The sequence below is a fragment of the Liolophura sinensis genome, chromosome 3, assembly GCF_032854445.1.
Source record: "Liolophura sinensis isolate JHLJ2023 chromosome 3, CUHK_Ljap_v2, whole genome shotgun sequence".
Classification (NCBI taxonomy): Eukaryota; Metazoa; Mollusca; class Polyplacophora; order Chitonida; family Chitonidae; genus Liolophura; species Liolophura sinensis.
In genome coordinates, this window is record NC_088297.1 from 1,709,078 (window position 1) to 1,723,956 (window position 14,879).

Genomic DNA, 14,879 nt, shown 5'->3' on the forward strand with positions numbered 1-14,879 from the left:
TCTATCTCCACCAAGCATTTGTTTAGCCTGAACTTGTATGTTTAATTTGTGCTCTTGTGTACACAGCGCTTATTAGTAGACGGACCCTGTCTGTGGAATTTTGTGTATATTTCGTCATACACTCAGTTATACTGTGGATTTTCCCTCTTGTGAATTTGCCTCTGAGCATTTATGCCTGTGTGGTATATATTGTGGAATATATGCATCCGTTTGAACTTGACACCGTTGTACATGTAAGTACTTTAGTATTTGTATAGATACTGTTATCCTTTCTTGTTAATTGTATGTACTGTAGTATTTGTATAAGTCTTGTTATATGTCCTTGTTAAGCCTAATAAATTGTTGTAAAAAAAAAACTGCTGGTTTTGGTTACTTTTTTGTGCGGCTAAACTGTCGTGTATTTCGAACTAGTCATTTCTTTATAATACAGGCAGTTTGGGTCGTAACAGAGGACACCGGATTGAGGACACCGGATTGAGGACAACGGAATGCTCAGTGTTAACCACATGCTTTCACCCTGACCGCTTCCGTAACCTACTGCTTAGGGTGTCCGCTTCAAAATCGGGAGACCATGAGATTAAACCCGTGTCGGGTCATAACAAAGGTTTTAAAATGATACATGCACTTGCTGCTGCCTGCCTTGCCGTTCAGCGCTGTGAGGTTAGAGGAAGAAAACAAGGCTGGTTGGCCTGGTGTCAGTAGAATGTGAATTGGTGAGTTTCATGTCCGGTGTCTTCGGCATGATACTTTAGGGGCTACAGCACTTTGGGGGCATGGACTCACCCTGCAACAAGCAGACACGGTGTGTGTGCACACACCGACTGACTTCTCGCTGTCATATGACTGAACATTTGTTAACTACCACGTGAAACCCCAAGGATACAGAAATACATACTTTCCTTATACACTTGACAACGGAACATAAGTTTCATTCTGTGTAAATTCTTCACTCTATAACTTCACCCTCTGGATATTCTTTCGCACACTTTAGTTTCACCCTCTAGATATCCTCCTGTGCAAGCGTTTAATCCACTACAACCTTTACTGCATTACACTGTTGGGTAGAAACTGCGACATTCTGATCTGAGTTATAATGCTACAAGCGTGTCATTGGCCATGTGTTACTATATATAGAGTAACATGTCACACAGAGTTATATGTACTACGGCATTGTACACGTTCGTTCTTTATTCTTCAGGCTTGTAAGTTTTCATATCAACAGATTGGCCAGTTGGGAAATAAAAATACTCGCTAATTTAACATTGTCAATAGAGATAAAACAGTTGGTAAATTAATTAAATAATCTAACATCAGTTTACGAAATTTGAATCACGAGACTAATGGTATGCAACCAGGAGGTTAGCTTAAAGTGATTTTAAGCACATAATCAGCAAATTGTGATATCGGAACCTAATATTTCTGCTCAGGACTTTCGTAAAGCGTTAGTGGCATTTATCACTCCACTATTGCCTGGTAGATCTGCCCTTTGTTTACAAGTATTTTAAACAGATTCCTCCACTGAGAAAATTTTTCCGGTTACATCTCAGATCGCCACAACAGTGCTTAAATATGCTGCATTTCTGGAACATCTCGCGGCAGTCAAATATTCCACGTCTTTCCAGCATGAACTCCTTCATTTGCATGGCACTTTCCTGAGATTCTCTCCTGTAAAATAGAAACAACTTAAGTTTTAATGAAGTAGGTGCAATGCATATTGCAATGCCTCAATCTGGTCATCTATTTTTTTATTTATCTATTATTTATTTATTTATTTATTTGGTGTTTTGAGTCGTACTCAAGAATATTTCACTTATACAACAGCGGCTAGCGTCATGGTAGGAAGAAGCCATGGCAGAGTCATTAAGGATAGATCTTGAAAACCTCACTGATTTACGTAGCCTAACGTTAACAGAGTCAGTAATGCCCTTTTCTGTGGGCGCGAATATAGGCTATATGATGATTATTTTTTCTGCTTCTTTTTTCCCTCTATATCTTGCTTTTCGAAATTGTAGAAAAAAATCTGTATCACAGTGGGTTACAAAGCTCGCACCCGCCACTGAAGGTAAGGTAAATTGATTAAAATTGATAATAGGCCAGATTTCACCAGTTACTTGTGACCATTTGCCAACTGTCACACTGTCGTCGCAGATCAGGTTTTATTATCTATACTGTACGTCTTTAACCACTTTGAATTCACTAAAAATCTGTGGAAGCAATGCTAATATTTATAAAGTTTTAAATATAGCAATAGAAACGGTAGAAAATTTTGCAAAGTAATCCCATCTCCATTATAACCGGGGAAATAAACCATTTTTAAAACTGGGTCGCCAAAACCGAAAACAAGAGGTGTCCAGCTAGACTTGTGATACGAATTTAGTACACTAGCAATAGTGTCTATGCGCATGTTTAAATTTTGCAGGGTCTGACAGCAACCTGCGGAAGGTCGTGGGTTTCCCCCGGGCACTGCCCGGTTTACACCCACCATAATGCTGGCCACCGTCGAATGAGTGAAATATTCTTGAGTAAGGCGTAAAACACCAATAAAAGAAATAAATAAATATATTTTCTGTATTTTAATCTCAGATTTAATACTCAGTATGTGAAGGGGCCTCCGTGGCTCAGTCGGTTAGCGCGCTAGCGCAGCGTAATGCCCCAGGAGCCTCTCACCAATGCGGTCGCTGTGAGTTCAAGTCCAGCTCCTGCTGGCTTCCTCTCCGGCCGTAAGTGGGAAGGATGGTAACTGCGGATGGTCGTGGGTTTCCCCCGGGCTGTGCCCGGTATCCACCCACCATAATGCTGGCCGCCGTCGTATAAGTGAAATATTCTTGAGTACGGCGTAAACAGCAATCAAATAAATAAATAAAAAAAATACTCAGTATGCCAGGTTCCTCTCGTTGGTACAGATCTCACAATTCACCCGTGTGCAATTACCCAGTCTACAGTTCATCGGCACACGGCTCCTGGGTGTACAATTAATCGGTGTACAGTTCATAAGCGTGCAATTGGTCGGAGTACAATTCACCAGTGTACAATTCGCTCATGTCATTGGAGTACAATTCATTGGTGTACAGTTCATCGGGATAGAGCGCATCGTTGTACTATTAGTCGGCGAACAGTTCATCAGTGTACAATGCATCAGTGTACATCGGTGTTGTGTATGCCAAGTTAAAGTAAAAGTTTTTTTAAAATTGATCTCACCAATTTTCCCTGGGAATAACTGTTATCGAGCCATGCTTTGCTACACAATTTAAGTCAGCCCACATCTGAGGGATTCGTTATTTTGTGTTGATTCTAACGTCAACTGTCTGCTCATTCCATTCACGTGTCTTGATCTATGGGATATTCGTGTCTTGATAGTGCTCACCTGGCCACTTGTTTGTTTTTCTCATGAAGTTACTTACCTGCGTTACAAAGGAATGCCAAATTTTGCTTTACTTGCTTCCATGTATACGGTGGTACAGTTGTATTTGATGGAATGTAAGACTTGTCAAAACAAATCAACCTCCCTGCCTTGGGATCTGCATGCATAAAACTGAACTCACTCATTCATGTCCTTGTCGCTTTCGGCTGTGTTGATATCCTCTCTCTTCTCCCTATAATCCACAAAATCAATAGAACCATGTTAATACTAACCCTCGTATTTGTACACTCAGGGACGGCCGGAGGGTACAAGTTTGTGAAGTAAACCATAGCAGAGGAACGCCCTTTTGGCCGCGCAACTTGACAGCGCAAGACAATGATTCATTGCCGCCAATACCGTCGCTGTGAGTTCAAGTCCAGTTAATGTTCTAATCCTCTCGGCAGTACTCTCGGCAGGCTTTGTCTCTGTGGAGCCGGTGAGGCACACGCAGGCTTGTTTAGACTTAGGCTTATCACTGGTGTCCTTGCGTGGAACTACTCATTCTGCTTTCATCAATAAAATTGTTCTGGGTTTTGCTTAGGACAATGTTGTACACATTTTATGGAAAGAAAAGGCATGTGTATAAAGTATTGTTCCGGACAAAGGTAGAGATGGATTGTTTGTGTTTTCTGACATCACTTCCGTCCTCACCACTGTGACCCGAATGACCTCAATGCTGTTGAAGATTTCTGGACAAACTTTACTGGTGGTGAACTGAAAGGTGGAGATCGACGCGTGCGCTATAAGAAGTATGGGGTAATGGCTGCACTGTGGTGCACTCGTCTCTCTTCATAGACGTTATTAACAAAACATTCCGGAGTGCATGTATAGTGTCAGATGCCAATCAAACAAGTCCATATATATCGATCCCCCCCCCCCCCCCACTGTTGTTGTCTGAAATAGTTAACCTCCATAAAAACGACGGTGCCCATATAGAATGGAAATTGGGCTAAGGAAAGGAGTTAACACGACTGAAAGTATACAATACTGCGCCGGCTGTCAGACGCAACAAAATCAATCTACTAGAGATGTAGTAAAGTCCCCCTTCTGAAAAATCAACATTAGCTAGTTGACGCAAATCGGTGCGCTACAAAGAACTCAGAAGGGACCAAGTGACATAAAACGTTTCATGTATGAATACAAGACTAACGAACAAATGCAAACCTGCACGAAACATAGAAGTCAACACCACCTACCCTACCCCGAGAACACCCAACTAACTGCTACAATACGGACCCATTTAAAACTGTGATATTCAGGAATCAACAGCAATCGACAGCTGAGTAGAAAACGCATCACCATTTAACTAATGTAAAACTGTGCTGAGAAGAAAACTCATCACCATTCAACTGAGGCAAATCTGTGCTGAGTAGAAGACCCATCATCATTCAACTGATACAAAACTGTGCTGAGTAGAAGACCCATTATCATTCAATTTATACAAAACTGTGCTGAGTAGAAAACGCATCACTATTCAACTGCTTGCAAAACTGTGCTAAGTCGAAAACTCATCACCATTAAACTGATGCAAATGAGTGCTGAGTAGAAGACCCATTATCATTCAATTTATACAAAACTGTGCTGAGTAGAAAACGCATCACTATTCAACTGCATGCAAAACTGTGCTAAGTCGAAAACTCATCACCATTAAACTGATGCAAATGATTGCTGAGTAGAAGACCCACCTCCATTCAACTAATACAAAGCTGTGCTGAGTAGAAAACGCATCATCATTTAACTGATACAAATCCATGCACAGCAAATGATGCAAAGAATTAATGCAAAAGCACCTAAGTGTATCTGAAGTTTAACTTTCGGATGGCAGGGCGCAGCTCCAACACGCTGATGCGAAACTGTGTGGAGCACAAGATCCGACATATTGCTTGAGACTTTTCATGCATCCTCTACGCTGGATTTGAATTCAACCAACTTTACCACGACCCGCCCTCGCTTTGAATATAAACAATGCACTCACTCATGACTGGACAAACCCGGGAAGAGCATCGATCTCTTCTGTCTCACATCACGTGCGGCAACTGTCAATAGAAAATCACAGTATTAATGAATTATTGAATACTTCTCTCAATGTGTTTTTTTTTATTATTATTTATTTTATTCTAGCCGTGCATGTATGACTCATCTTTACATTGACAGTGAATCTAATTCCACCTTCGCTGAATAAAAAAGAGAAAAATTACCTTTCAATCCTCAAAAATTAGTATAAAATGTCTAAAAATGTTCAGCAAAACGGCGTACAGAAATGATGAAGACGTTAATTTAAAAAAAGCCCCTTACCAAGTGCTACTGCCGCCAAAAATAGCGTCAGGGTTATAGCGTATTTACCCTCCATTGTGTCTGAAGTGAGTCTATTCCTCAGGACAGTGTAGTTGTGGGACACTTTTTGGATACTAGTGCGTATAAGTAGAGGTCTGGACAATTACTTAGTTATCTCGGTCGTATGTGCAAGTTCGTGGAGGCAGCAATTTCCCCGGCAATGACCCTGTAATACCGCCATAATATGTTTAGATTATAGCCGAACTGTCGTGGAAAGGTAAATCACTATAATTATAACTCTTATTTAGCAAATGTCACGTATGTATTTTAATATAGAAATGCAGGCATTTGTGCCATATGAATTACAAACATTACATATAACTTTATTCTGGAGCCCAGCCCCAAGTGCTTCCAATGAAATTCCGTGTAAGCCATCCAATGTGGCCTTAACGATTGTAAAGAGCTTTTTGCTGTCGGGAGGATTTCCACACAGTCATATGATACGTGACAGCATTTGACTGACTTTCCTCCTGAATGACAAACATATGCATGACAACATTTGACTGACCTTCTACACAGTGACATCATCTGACTGAGTTTCTGCTGAATATCTTTGATACATAACAAACATCTGCCTGAAGTTCTACACAGTAAGTTTGACACGAGACAATGTCTGACAAACTGTGTATGCAGTAACGTTGACACGTGGCATCTATATGATTGTTTGCGCAGAAACTTTGACACGTGACAACATTAGATTGACTTTCTAATTAGTAACTTTGATACGCGTCATCTGTCTGACCGTTTGCACAGTAACTTTGACACATGGCAACATTGCACTTACTTTATACACATTGAATGTGACACTTGACCAAATCGGATTGATTTTCTACACAGTTACTTTGATAGGGGATAACATCTGACAGACTTTTTACACAGTGGCTTTGACACGTGACAACAATAGACCGACTTTATAAACAGTAACTTTGTTATAGTCAAATTGGAATATGATAATATCCGTCGATGAAGTATAAGTGCAAAATTGATAACATTTATTATAAAAAATTTAAACTTCCTTATGAGTGATTGGCCAGCGCGGTGGGTAAAGTATCACTGAACTATATGGATACATCCGCCGATAAAGTATCACACACAAAGACCAAACAGCCAAAAAAATAGCCTTTTTATTTTTGTGATCTTGCATTTACATTGATATCGTAATTCAAGGTAAGCAAAACCGAATACGTGGAGGAAATCGAAAGCACCACCTTTTTCTCAGTTTTATCCACCGAGTGGCCAGCTTTCTCCATTTCCCGAGCACTCATCTATTTCCACTGATGTCAGCCGAACCCTGTTTTGCCTTTTAGCCATATGACGCTAGGTGCGACTGACGAGAGATGATATATCCGGTTTCTCTGACATGATGCCTTCTATGGCTTCGTAGGAATTCCGGATTTAGCGTTAATGTACAGAAATACATCAAATCAAAATTACCGTGGTCGTCTGTTTATAAATATCTTCCAAAGTAGCAAAGATTAAACCATTTGCTATCTTTTCTTTCAATACATCACAGCTCATGCTGGCTTCTTCTCCGATCATCCGTGATCAGCAGCCTGCGAATCGTCGTAGGTTTCTCCGGGGGCTCTCCCAGGATTCCTCCTACCATAGTGCTGACCGTCGTTGCATTAGTGAAATATTCTTGAGTACGGCGTAATGAAAAAAGCAATGTAATATATTATATTATGCATGGGTTTGTTGCATGCATTCAACCAGGCTCATCATAATGCCTGATACTCCCTACCAGCTCCATATTGTATAATAAAGGTCTCATTAGAGTGGACAGGATTATTTTTAACCCAAAAAATGATCGCTGAGTCCATGTCTGAGTAAACTGCAGCGCAAGAAAAATGTCTCTGTATATCACCTACTAATGAAAATACAGCACCCAAAGACACAGCGGGTGCTGCCTCTAACCTTGTACACTCGGTCATGTATCTCGACACTATGGTTGCATTCCAATCACCGTTCTGGTGTACACCCCGCACAAAAACGAGATTTATCACGAGATCGAAAGAGATTTTTACTCCCCATTTCTCTGGGGTTAAAACAGAGTGCAACAAGAGTGGACAAAAACTGTTAGCCCTTCAGGGGTATGGTGAACTAAAGCGCCCTCTGTGTCCTTTTTTGCACTTACTCTTTCGTATGAGCTGACAAGAGAACTCTGTACTCGGGTTACAAAAAATATCAATTCGAATAGTGTCAGTTCGTGTGTTAGGTAAAAACCCGCACTGTCTGTGCAAAGAATCCTGGGTGGGTAATGATTGGTATCGTTAACATGCTTAGTATAGAAATAATGGCTTCATTCTCGATGTTGTTATATTTCCAGTAAATTCGCACTTGTCGTAAACTGATACCCTGTCCATTCGCCCATTGTCAGGTCCTAGCCATATACCCATACAATCCATATCAAAATGTGTTCTTGCTACCTATTCACTAATGGAAATACGGCACCCAAATCCTCTGCTAACCCGATCACCTGGGGACTAATTTTTGGAGTGAGTGAGTTAGTGAGTGCTTAGGGCCTAAACGTCGTAGTTAATAATTTTTCATGATGACTTAATAGTGAACTTCAAGTTACAACTTCATCCTTTAAGCTCTTAGGCGTGACTCGACCCAGGATTTACCCTGTATCGGATCTACCGCCCCTCAAAACAGATGCTGTACCAACTGAGTTGTCGGGGCCCGTAGCTGATTTTTGGAACATGAAAGTTTTCTGTTTGGATGCAGAACAATTCGCACCAATATAATACTCCGTGTTATCACTAAGAAGACACACTATTCCTTTAGTTTGAAGAATGCGGATCGAAGATGAAGTGCCCAAACTCGCTCTGCTTTCCTCACCAATGAATGTCCAATTAATGTCACCATAATGCTGGCTACCGTCGTATTTTGTGTTAATGTTGAACATCAGTGGCTTTACGGTTAGAAGTCGCCTAGACGTCGAGATACCCAAGGTCAAACCCGGGTAGGGCCATACCAAATACTTTAAACAACGGTACTTACTGCTGCCCAGTGTTACGACACTGAAAGGTTAAAGTAGAGAAGCTGGACAATGGTCTGTTTGTTTTCTTCTAAACAGTCGCCTTTTAACCAGTCGCCTGAGTCCAGCTACCCTGTAAAATCGGCCCTACTCGCTACCAAAATTGCCTTTAGTTATTTACACGTAACAAGACAAGCTCTACTAATGGATATGTTGAACGTCCATATTCTTGCAAAGAAAATAAAGTTAAAACACTTTTTTTTTTGTTTATAATGTTAAACTCCTTAAGCCTCGGATTACGTCAAGTATTCAGAAACAAGTGACATGCTGGACAAAGAGTGTGGGGAATAACTCGTTTACAATGACTGCATTAACAATAGGTTAGAACAAACTGCACACAGTAACGCATTGTGTTTTATAACAGAGTGTCCCGACATGTAACTCTAAAATCATTCGGCCGTCAGACCATATTCTACACAATATGAATCTTAATGCATTTTTAAAGGTTATATCATACCAAAACGTGTAGACAACTTCAAAAATGGCTGTGTGATGCAGATACAGGGTTTACATTATAGTTGATAGTCGATTCCCAGGCATGTCACTTGTGTTTGAATAATTATGGCGTCAGCCGAGGTAATGAGTTCTTGCCGTCGAAATTGTGTTTATGCAGTTTAACATTGAGGTTAATAAAAAAAAATGTTCTAATTTTATTTTTTCTTTGCTAGAATATGAGCTTACAGCACAAAGATGTGCAGAGCTTCTATTGTTAGGTGCGACTGACTGAAGGCAATTTTGGGGCGAGTATTACTGATTTTGCAGACAGCTGATTATAAGCCACTGTCTAAATGATTGACTTCACGAGGTGTGATGTCTGGTGTCAGCACTTTGACGGCACGTACTCGCCCAGACACAGTATGTGTACACACTCCAGAGGTCTCAGGTTCGAACCCTGAATTCGATTGGTCACATGTGATATTTATATGAGATTCGTCTGATGCCTATTTGAGTGCCAGTTAATAGCTATATGATTCAACAGCTTAGATAATGTGGACGACATTTCTAAACTGTGGGTCAATTCAGTTAACATTTCGGACACAATTTCCTCCTTACTCTAATCAGCAGCCTGATGAACTCATGCCTCTAATTAAGTGCGAACTGTGTGACATTTTCTAAACCCGTATAGGTAAAGGCATATAACAATCCCGCTCGTTCATTTAGAGTAAATTGTTATTAACCCTACCACTCAATCACCTCCTACCCCCACCCCCACCCCTAGCAAATAAGGTCAGCGGCTCGAATACAGCCCCGGTTTCCTACCACCAAAATGCTGGCGGCCGTCGTATAAGTTAAATATTCCTGAGTACGGCGTAAAACACCGATTAAATAAATGAATAAATACTCCGAGAAGAAGTATTCACCACCGAAAAATCCGACTGCTCTATTCATGAATAAAATATTAAAACTGTGTTCGAGTCCATTTGATGTTGGCTTCCTTTCCGAGGAAGTAATATCAGCAACCTGTGGATGGTCGCGGGTTTCTCCCTGGCTCTGCCTGGTTTCTTCCCACCGCCGTCGTATAAGTGAAATATTCTTGAGTAATTAGTTACACACAGATAAAATATATAAACTGATATATTTGTTTAATTCTTGCTTAACACAGTAGTCAAGACTGTTTTTAACCATTTAATGGATAGCCTTGTGAAATGACGACCGATGTGGTGTCTTTTTCTTGGAATGAAGTGGAGAGATCTGGGGTTAAACCCAGGCAGTTCAACCAAAGGAGTCCTTGTTACGAAAACCATCTCTAAAAGTGAACTGACAGGTATTTGAAAACCGGATTACTCCATCCGGATTTGGACACTGTCATTAGTAAGAGACTAAATATTTCTGTGTGGGGACTCCGTGGCTCAGGTGGTTAGCGCGCTAGCGGAGCGTAATGACCCGGGAGCCTCTCACCAATGCGGTCGCTGTGAGTTCAAGTCCAGCTCATGCTGGCTACCTCTCCGGCCGAATGTGGTAAGGTCTGCCGGCAACCTGCGGATGGTCGCGGGTTTCCACCGGGTTTCCTCCCACCATAATGCTGGCCGCCGTCGTATAAGTGAAATATTCTTGAGTACGGCGTAAAACACCAATCAAATAAATAAATAAATAAATAAATATATTTTTGTAATTATTTGTATTGTTTTCTTTATTATTTTCAGTTGTGTCATTTGTCTAAATTGGTTCAAGTATATGTTTTGAACTTATTTAAGCGTCTTCGTAGTTCTTTGTTTGATCTTGTGGAAGGTCTATCACTGATCTGAGAGTTAAACAAGCCAGTTGTTTTTTGTCGTTACTCTCTGATAGTGATACCTGTATCTCCTTAGTTACAAAAGTAACCTCATTCTAAATAAGTGTATGTTTTCCCCATAAGAATTAGATTCATACGAAGATGAAAGCTAATAAGGTATCCAGGTAATAAAACGTATACGTTTTACGGAGGATTTTTCTTTCCTCGCTTGTCTCCTGCGTTTTAAAATGTCACGTTTTACTACAGAGTTAGGAATTGGTTACAGTTATTTTAAATAAATGCTAAGCTCTATAGTAAAACTGCGGTTTCTCCGCGGTGTCATTTGTTCATTTGTGTATGCTGAGAAGAGAGTATTTCTTCTCAGCACACAAAAAGACTTCTTGTTTGCAGTACGGTACCTTCATATAAAGATTTCATTTGTGTGCGAAACATGTCTCAGGCACCAGTTGTTCAATTCAAGTGAAATATTTTTGAGTACAGCGTAAAAAGCCAATCAAGTATATCAAATGAATTAGTCTAGTTTGTATATATTGGTATGCTTACCTAGCTGCTTGTCGTCACTCTGTCTACCCGTGGATTTGACAGCGTCGGAGGCTATTGTGGTTAACACATTCGCCCGAAAGTCTCGAGACCTGGCATCAAACTTGGGTAGGGTAATACCAATGGCTTTAAAGTTCTACATGTTGCTGCCTTAGTTGGCGTGTAACACTCAGAGGTTAGACCAATGAAATATCACTGACTGGCCCTGTTTCAGTATATTGTGACTGGGTGGGGTGTCATTTCTTTTTTTTTTTCCGGCATGACATGTCAGTGGCGGCAGCACGTTGGAGGCATGGACCTGGCCTTCCCACAAGAAATCAAAGTACATGTACACACACCTAATGACTCCTTCTTGCCATAAGACTGAAAAATTGTTAAGCACGACGCAATACCTCAAGCACACATACATTCATGTACCATTGTAGATTTACACAACTGGTTAACATTTCTCCCTAATGAGTTATCCCCCTTTCTTGATATTATAGCTGTGACACTTACAATCAGAAACCTCAGTTTAGATATAGATAGCACTATACCTTCTAAAAATCTGTTTCTTTTCACTTGTCACCTATATTCAGATCGCATTAAAGACGTCGTATTCACTATCAAAATTGTCGTTTTGCATTGACTCAAAACACCACAAGCTCTTAACATGATATGTTAAACTTCCATGCGGTTGTAAGGAATAGTGTGTTAAAGTACTTTATCTCATTTCCCTTAAACTCCATAAGCAGATTGTGGGGAGAAGACAGAGCATTTCGCCAGAAACCACACACGTGTAAAACCATCATCGGAAACTGGTTGTGGACAGGAGACCTCACAAACGAAGAGTTTTGTGAGCCACATTCATGACTAATGCCTCAGATGAGTAAGTCAACCAGAGCCCACCATACGTCTGGTATAATGTGTAATATCAGAAATCAATTTTGCATAGAAAATATACTTAGTGATGTGTCAACAGAATTCCAATTTGTGTTCAGGAGCCTGTCGTCATTGCGGTCGCTGTGAGTTCAAACCAAGCTCTTGTTAGCTGCCTATCGGGCTGCCTCACCGGCGACACGTCGGTAGGTCATGCAGTAACCTGCGGATGGTTAAGGATTTCCACCGGGTTCGGCCCCGGTTTCGTCCCACCATTATTATTAACTATGTCCATGGCCCCACATTTATCTCAGTCACTTTCACCCCATACCGTATGAAACCAGTCTATCTTTGTTTTAACAGTCGTCTTGGACAAAACCAGCTTGTAAATCGGTGGCATTCAAATCTGATTATACTTTGTTGCGACATTTTATTACGGAAGTTTACGGTACAGCCCTATCTTCTGACACCGGCATTGTATTGACGGACTGCTTTCTACTGTGTGAGATCGCTTGTATCTATTTACACGGACCCGGTTTTACAAAAGTGGCTAGCCTTACTCACTTGACTAGGTCAGTCTAAAAAAAGCCAGTCCCGTTTCACAAAAAAGCGTACTGACTAGCCTTGTCCGGTCAACTAGGCAAATGGACTGGCGGATTTGTTTATGCCGTTGCTTAAAGAAAGGTCTAAAGTACTTTGTCTAATATTTTTAATTTTATTCAAAAAATCCTACCCACGTCTGGGTTTGGATAGGCCATCAAAAATTAGGATTTGAAAGTGTTAGCATACGTGTCTTGTAGATAAGTTTATTGGCCCTGTTGGTAGGAGAACAATATGGATATATGTTTTTATTTTTATTTGTTTGCTTACTTATTTGATTGGTGTTTTACACCGTACTCAAGAATATTTTACTTATGCGACGGCGGCCAACATTATGGTGGTAGGAAATAATGCAGAGCCCAGGGAAAACCTCCGGCCATATATAGGTGGCCGCCAAATCTTCCTACCTAAGGCCTGAGAGGAAGTCGCCTTTGTTTACTAAAAGCGACAAAAAAATAAATAAATAAATAAAAAAAATAAATATAGGATGTATTATCGTCTTTTACTGTTATTTATACGCAGCAATATAATTTATTCAATTTTAATATAATTTATTCAAATTTAAACTTCATCTCAATTGATTCAACTAACGTTCATGACTAAGATAAGCCGAATTAGTTAGTCAGTTTCATTTGTTGGAAAATGATATTAGTCTGATAGATCATTGCACCTTGTCCTCTATACTCATCTATTTGTGATATTAGTCATACTCGCCTCACGAAATACTTTTCTCCCGCGACAAAAAACAGCTTAAGGCTTGGACAATGCATGTCGGACGTCCATTTGATTGCAAAGAAAATGTTGTTTTCTTTTTTGTAATTTATAGTGGTAATCTTCGAAAGCATGGGGAAGACAATCGCATATTACCGAGAGAAGAAATCTTTGTGGTAGTTGATAAATACCCATTAGCCGACATACGATCAAACGGACCTTGTAAGGACGGCTTTACGATAGTCGGCAAAATCCCCTATTCCAAACAAGGGGCATCAATGACTCAAGATTTCTGTGACATATCTCTTATCTGCCGACGTTTCTCGTGTCGGCTTTTATATTGTCTAACAGTTTTAAAAAAAAAACGCTGTTTCTTAGTTATTTTATTGCATTGGTTTTACTCCAACCATAAATCTGGTCACTATCGTAGAAGAAACCTTGAGTATAAGTAGGTTGCTGTACATATAAGTAAGATTGCCTTTTGTTCACTATAATCATTACAAGTAAAACATGCGTGAAATATTAAAGAATAACAAAACTGAGATCTAACTTAGTGAAATAAGTTAACGGAAATTAAAGAAAATTCTGACATTTAACCTTATTATGAGTAATAAAGTTATGTTACATCATCAGGAAATCAGTGTCAAAATGGAAGAGTGATAAAACCTCCCGAACCTTTGAAATGAGCTGAATAAGCTTACCGCTAGAACATCCTTCGTTCAGTACTAATTAGAAAACCAAAGCAAGATTCAGGCAGAAATGGGAATATTAACTAAAAATAATAATAATAATAATAATAATCTGTTAATTTCAACCGAAATCCTGTTATCTGAGTAAATGTTAGAATGTATTCCGTCATTTGTCATATTAAATATAATATCCTATTAGTCTAATAGAATCTGTATGTTCAATTAATAGAATATGTGTGTTATATTTAACAACACAATCTAATGAAATGACAGAATACATTTTAGCGTCACTCTGACAACAGATTTCCTGTTAAAATTTACAAATTACTTTTGGGGCGTAGTACAAGAATTTGTAATTCTAGACGTGTCAAGTAGCACGTATAGTTTAAGCAATGGAAAAGCTGAGCGTGAGCTTAACTGCAAGTCCTCGCGGAAAGTTTAAGTCGGCCATCCATCTTTACCGTAGTTCTAGAC

At 39.9% G+C, this 14,879-nt stretch overlaps 1 protein-coding gene across 1 annotated transcript; it reads right to left on the minus strand.

The window, feature by feature from the left end:
* Nucleotides 1-1,153: 1,153 nt before the first annotated feature.
* Nucleotides 1,154-5,821, minus strand: LOC135464165 (uncharacterized). Its single transcript, XM_064741664.1, has 4 exons — nucleotides 5,696-5,821; nucleotides 5,376-5,436; nucleotides 3,543-3,593; nucleotides 1,154-1,665 (listed from the first exon to the last, which is right to left on the minus strand). Exons 1-4 carry the CDS (start codon nucleotides 5,748-5,750, stop codon nucleotides 1,491-1,493), a joined length of 342 nt encoding a protein of 113 aa, XP_064597734.1. The 5' UTR covers nucleotides 5,751-5,821; the 3' UTR covers nucleotides 1,154-1,490.
* Nucleotides 5,822-14,879: the final 9,058 nt, after the last annotated feature.

What these genes read in the sequence shown, in the direction of transcription:
- LOC135464165 (XM_064741664.1), bottom strand. Translation starts at nt 5,750, where the DNA reads ATGGAGGGTAAATACGCTATAACCCTGACGCTATTTTTGGCGGCAGTA. An exon ending in TTTGGCGGCAGTAGCACTTG is followed by an intron (nt 5,437 to 5,695) that starts GTAAGGGGCTTT and finishes TTCTATTGACAG; the next exon opens with TTGCCGCACGTGATGTGAGA. An exon ending in CCGGGTTTGTCCAGTCATGA is followed by an intron (nt 3,594 to 5,375) that starts GTGAGTGCATTG and finishes TGTGGATTATAG; the next exon opens with GGAGAAGAGAGAGGATATCA.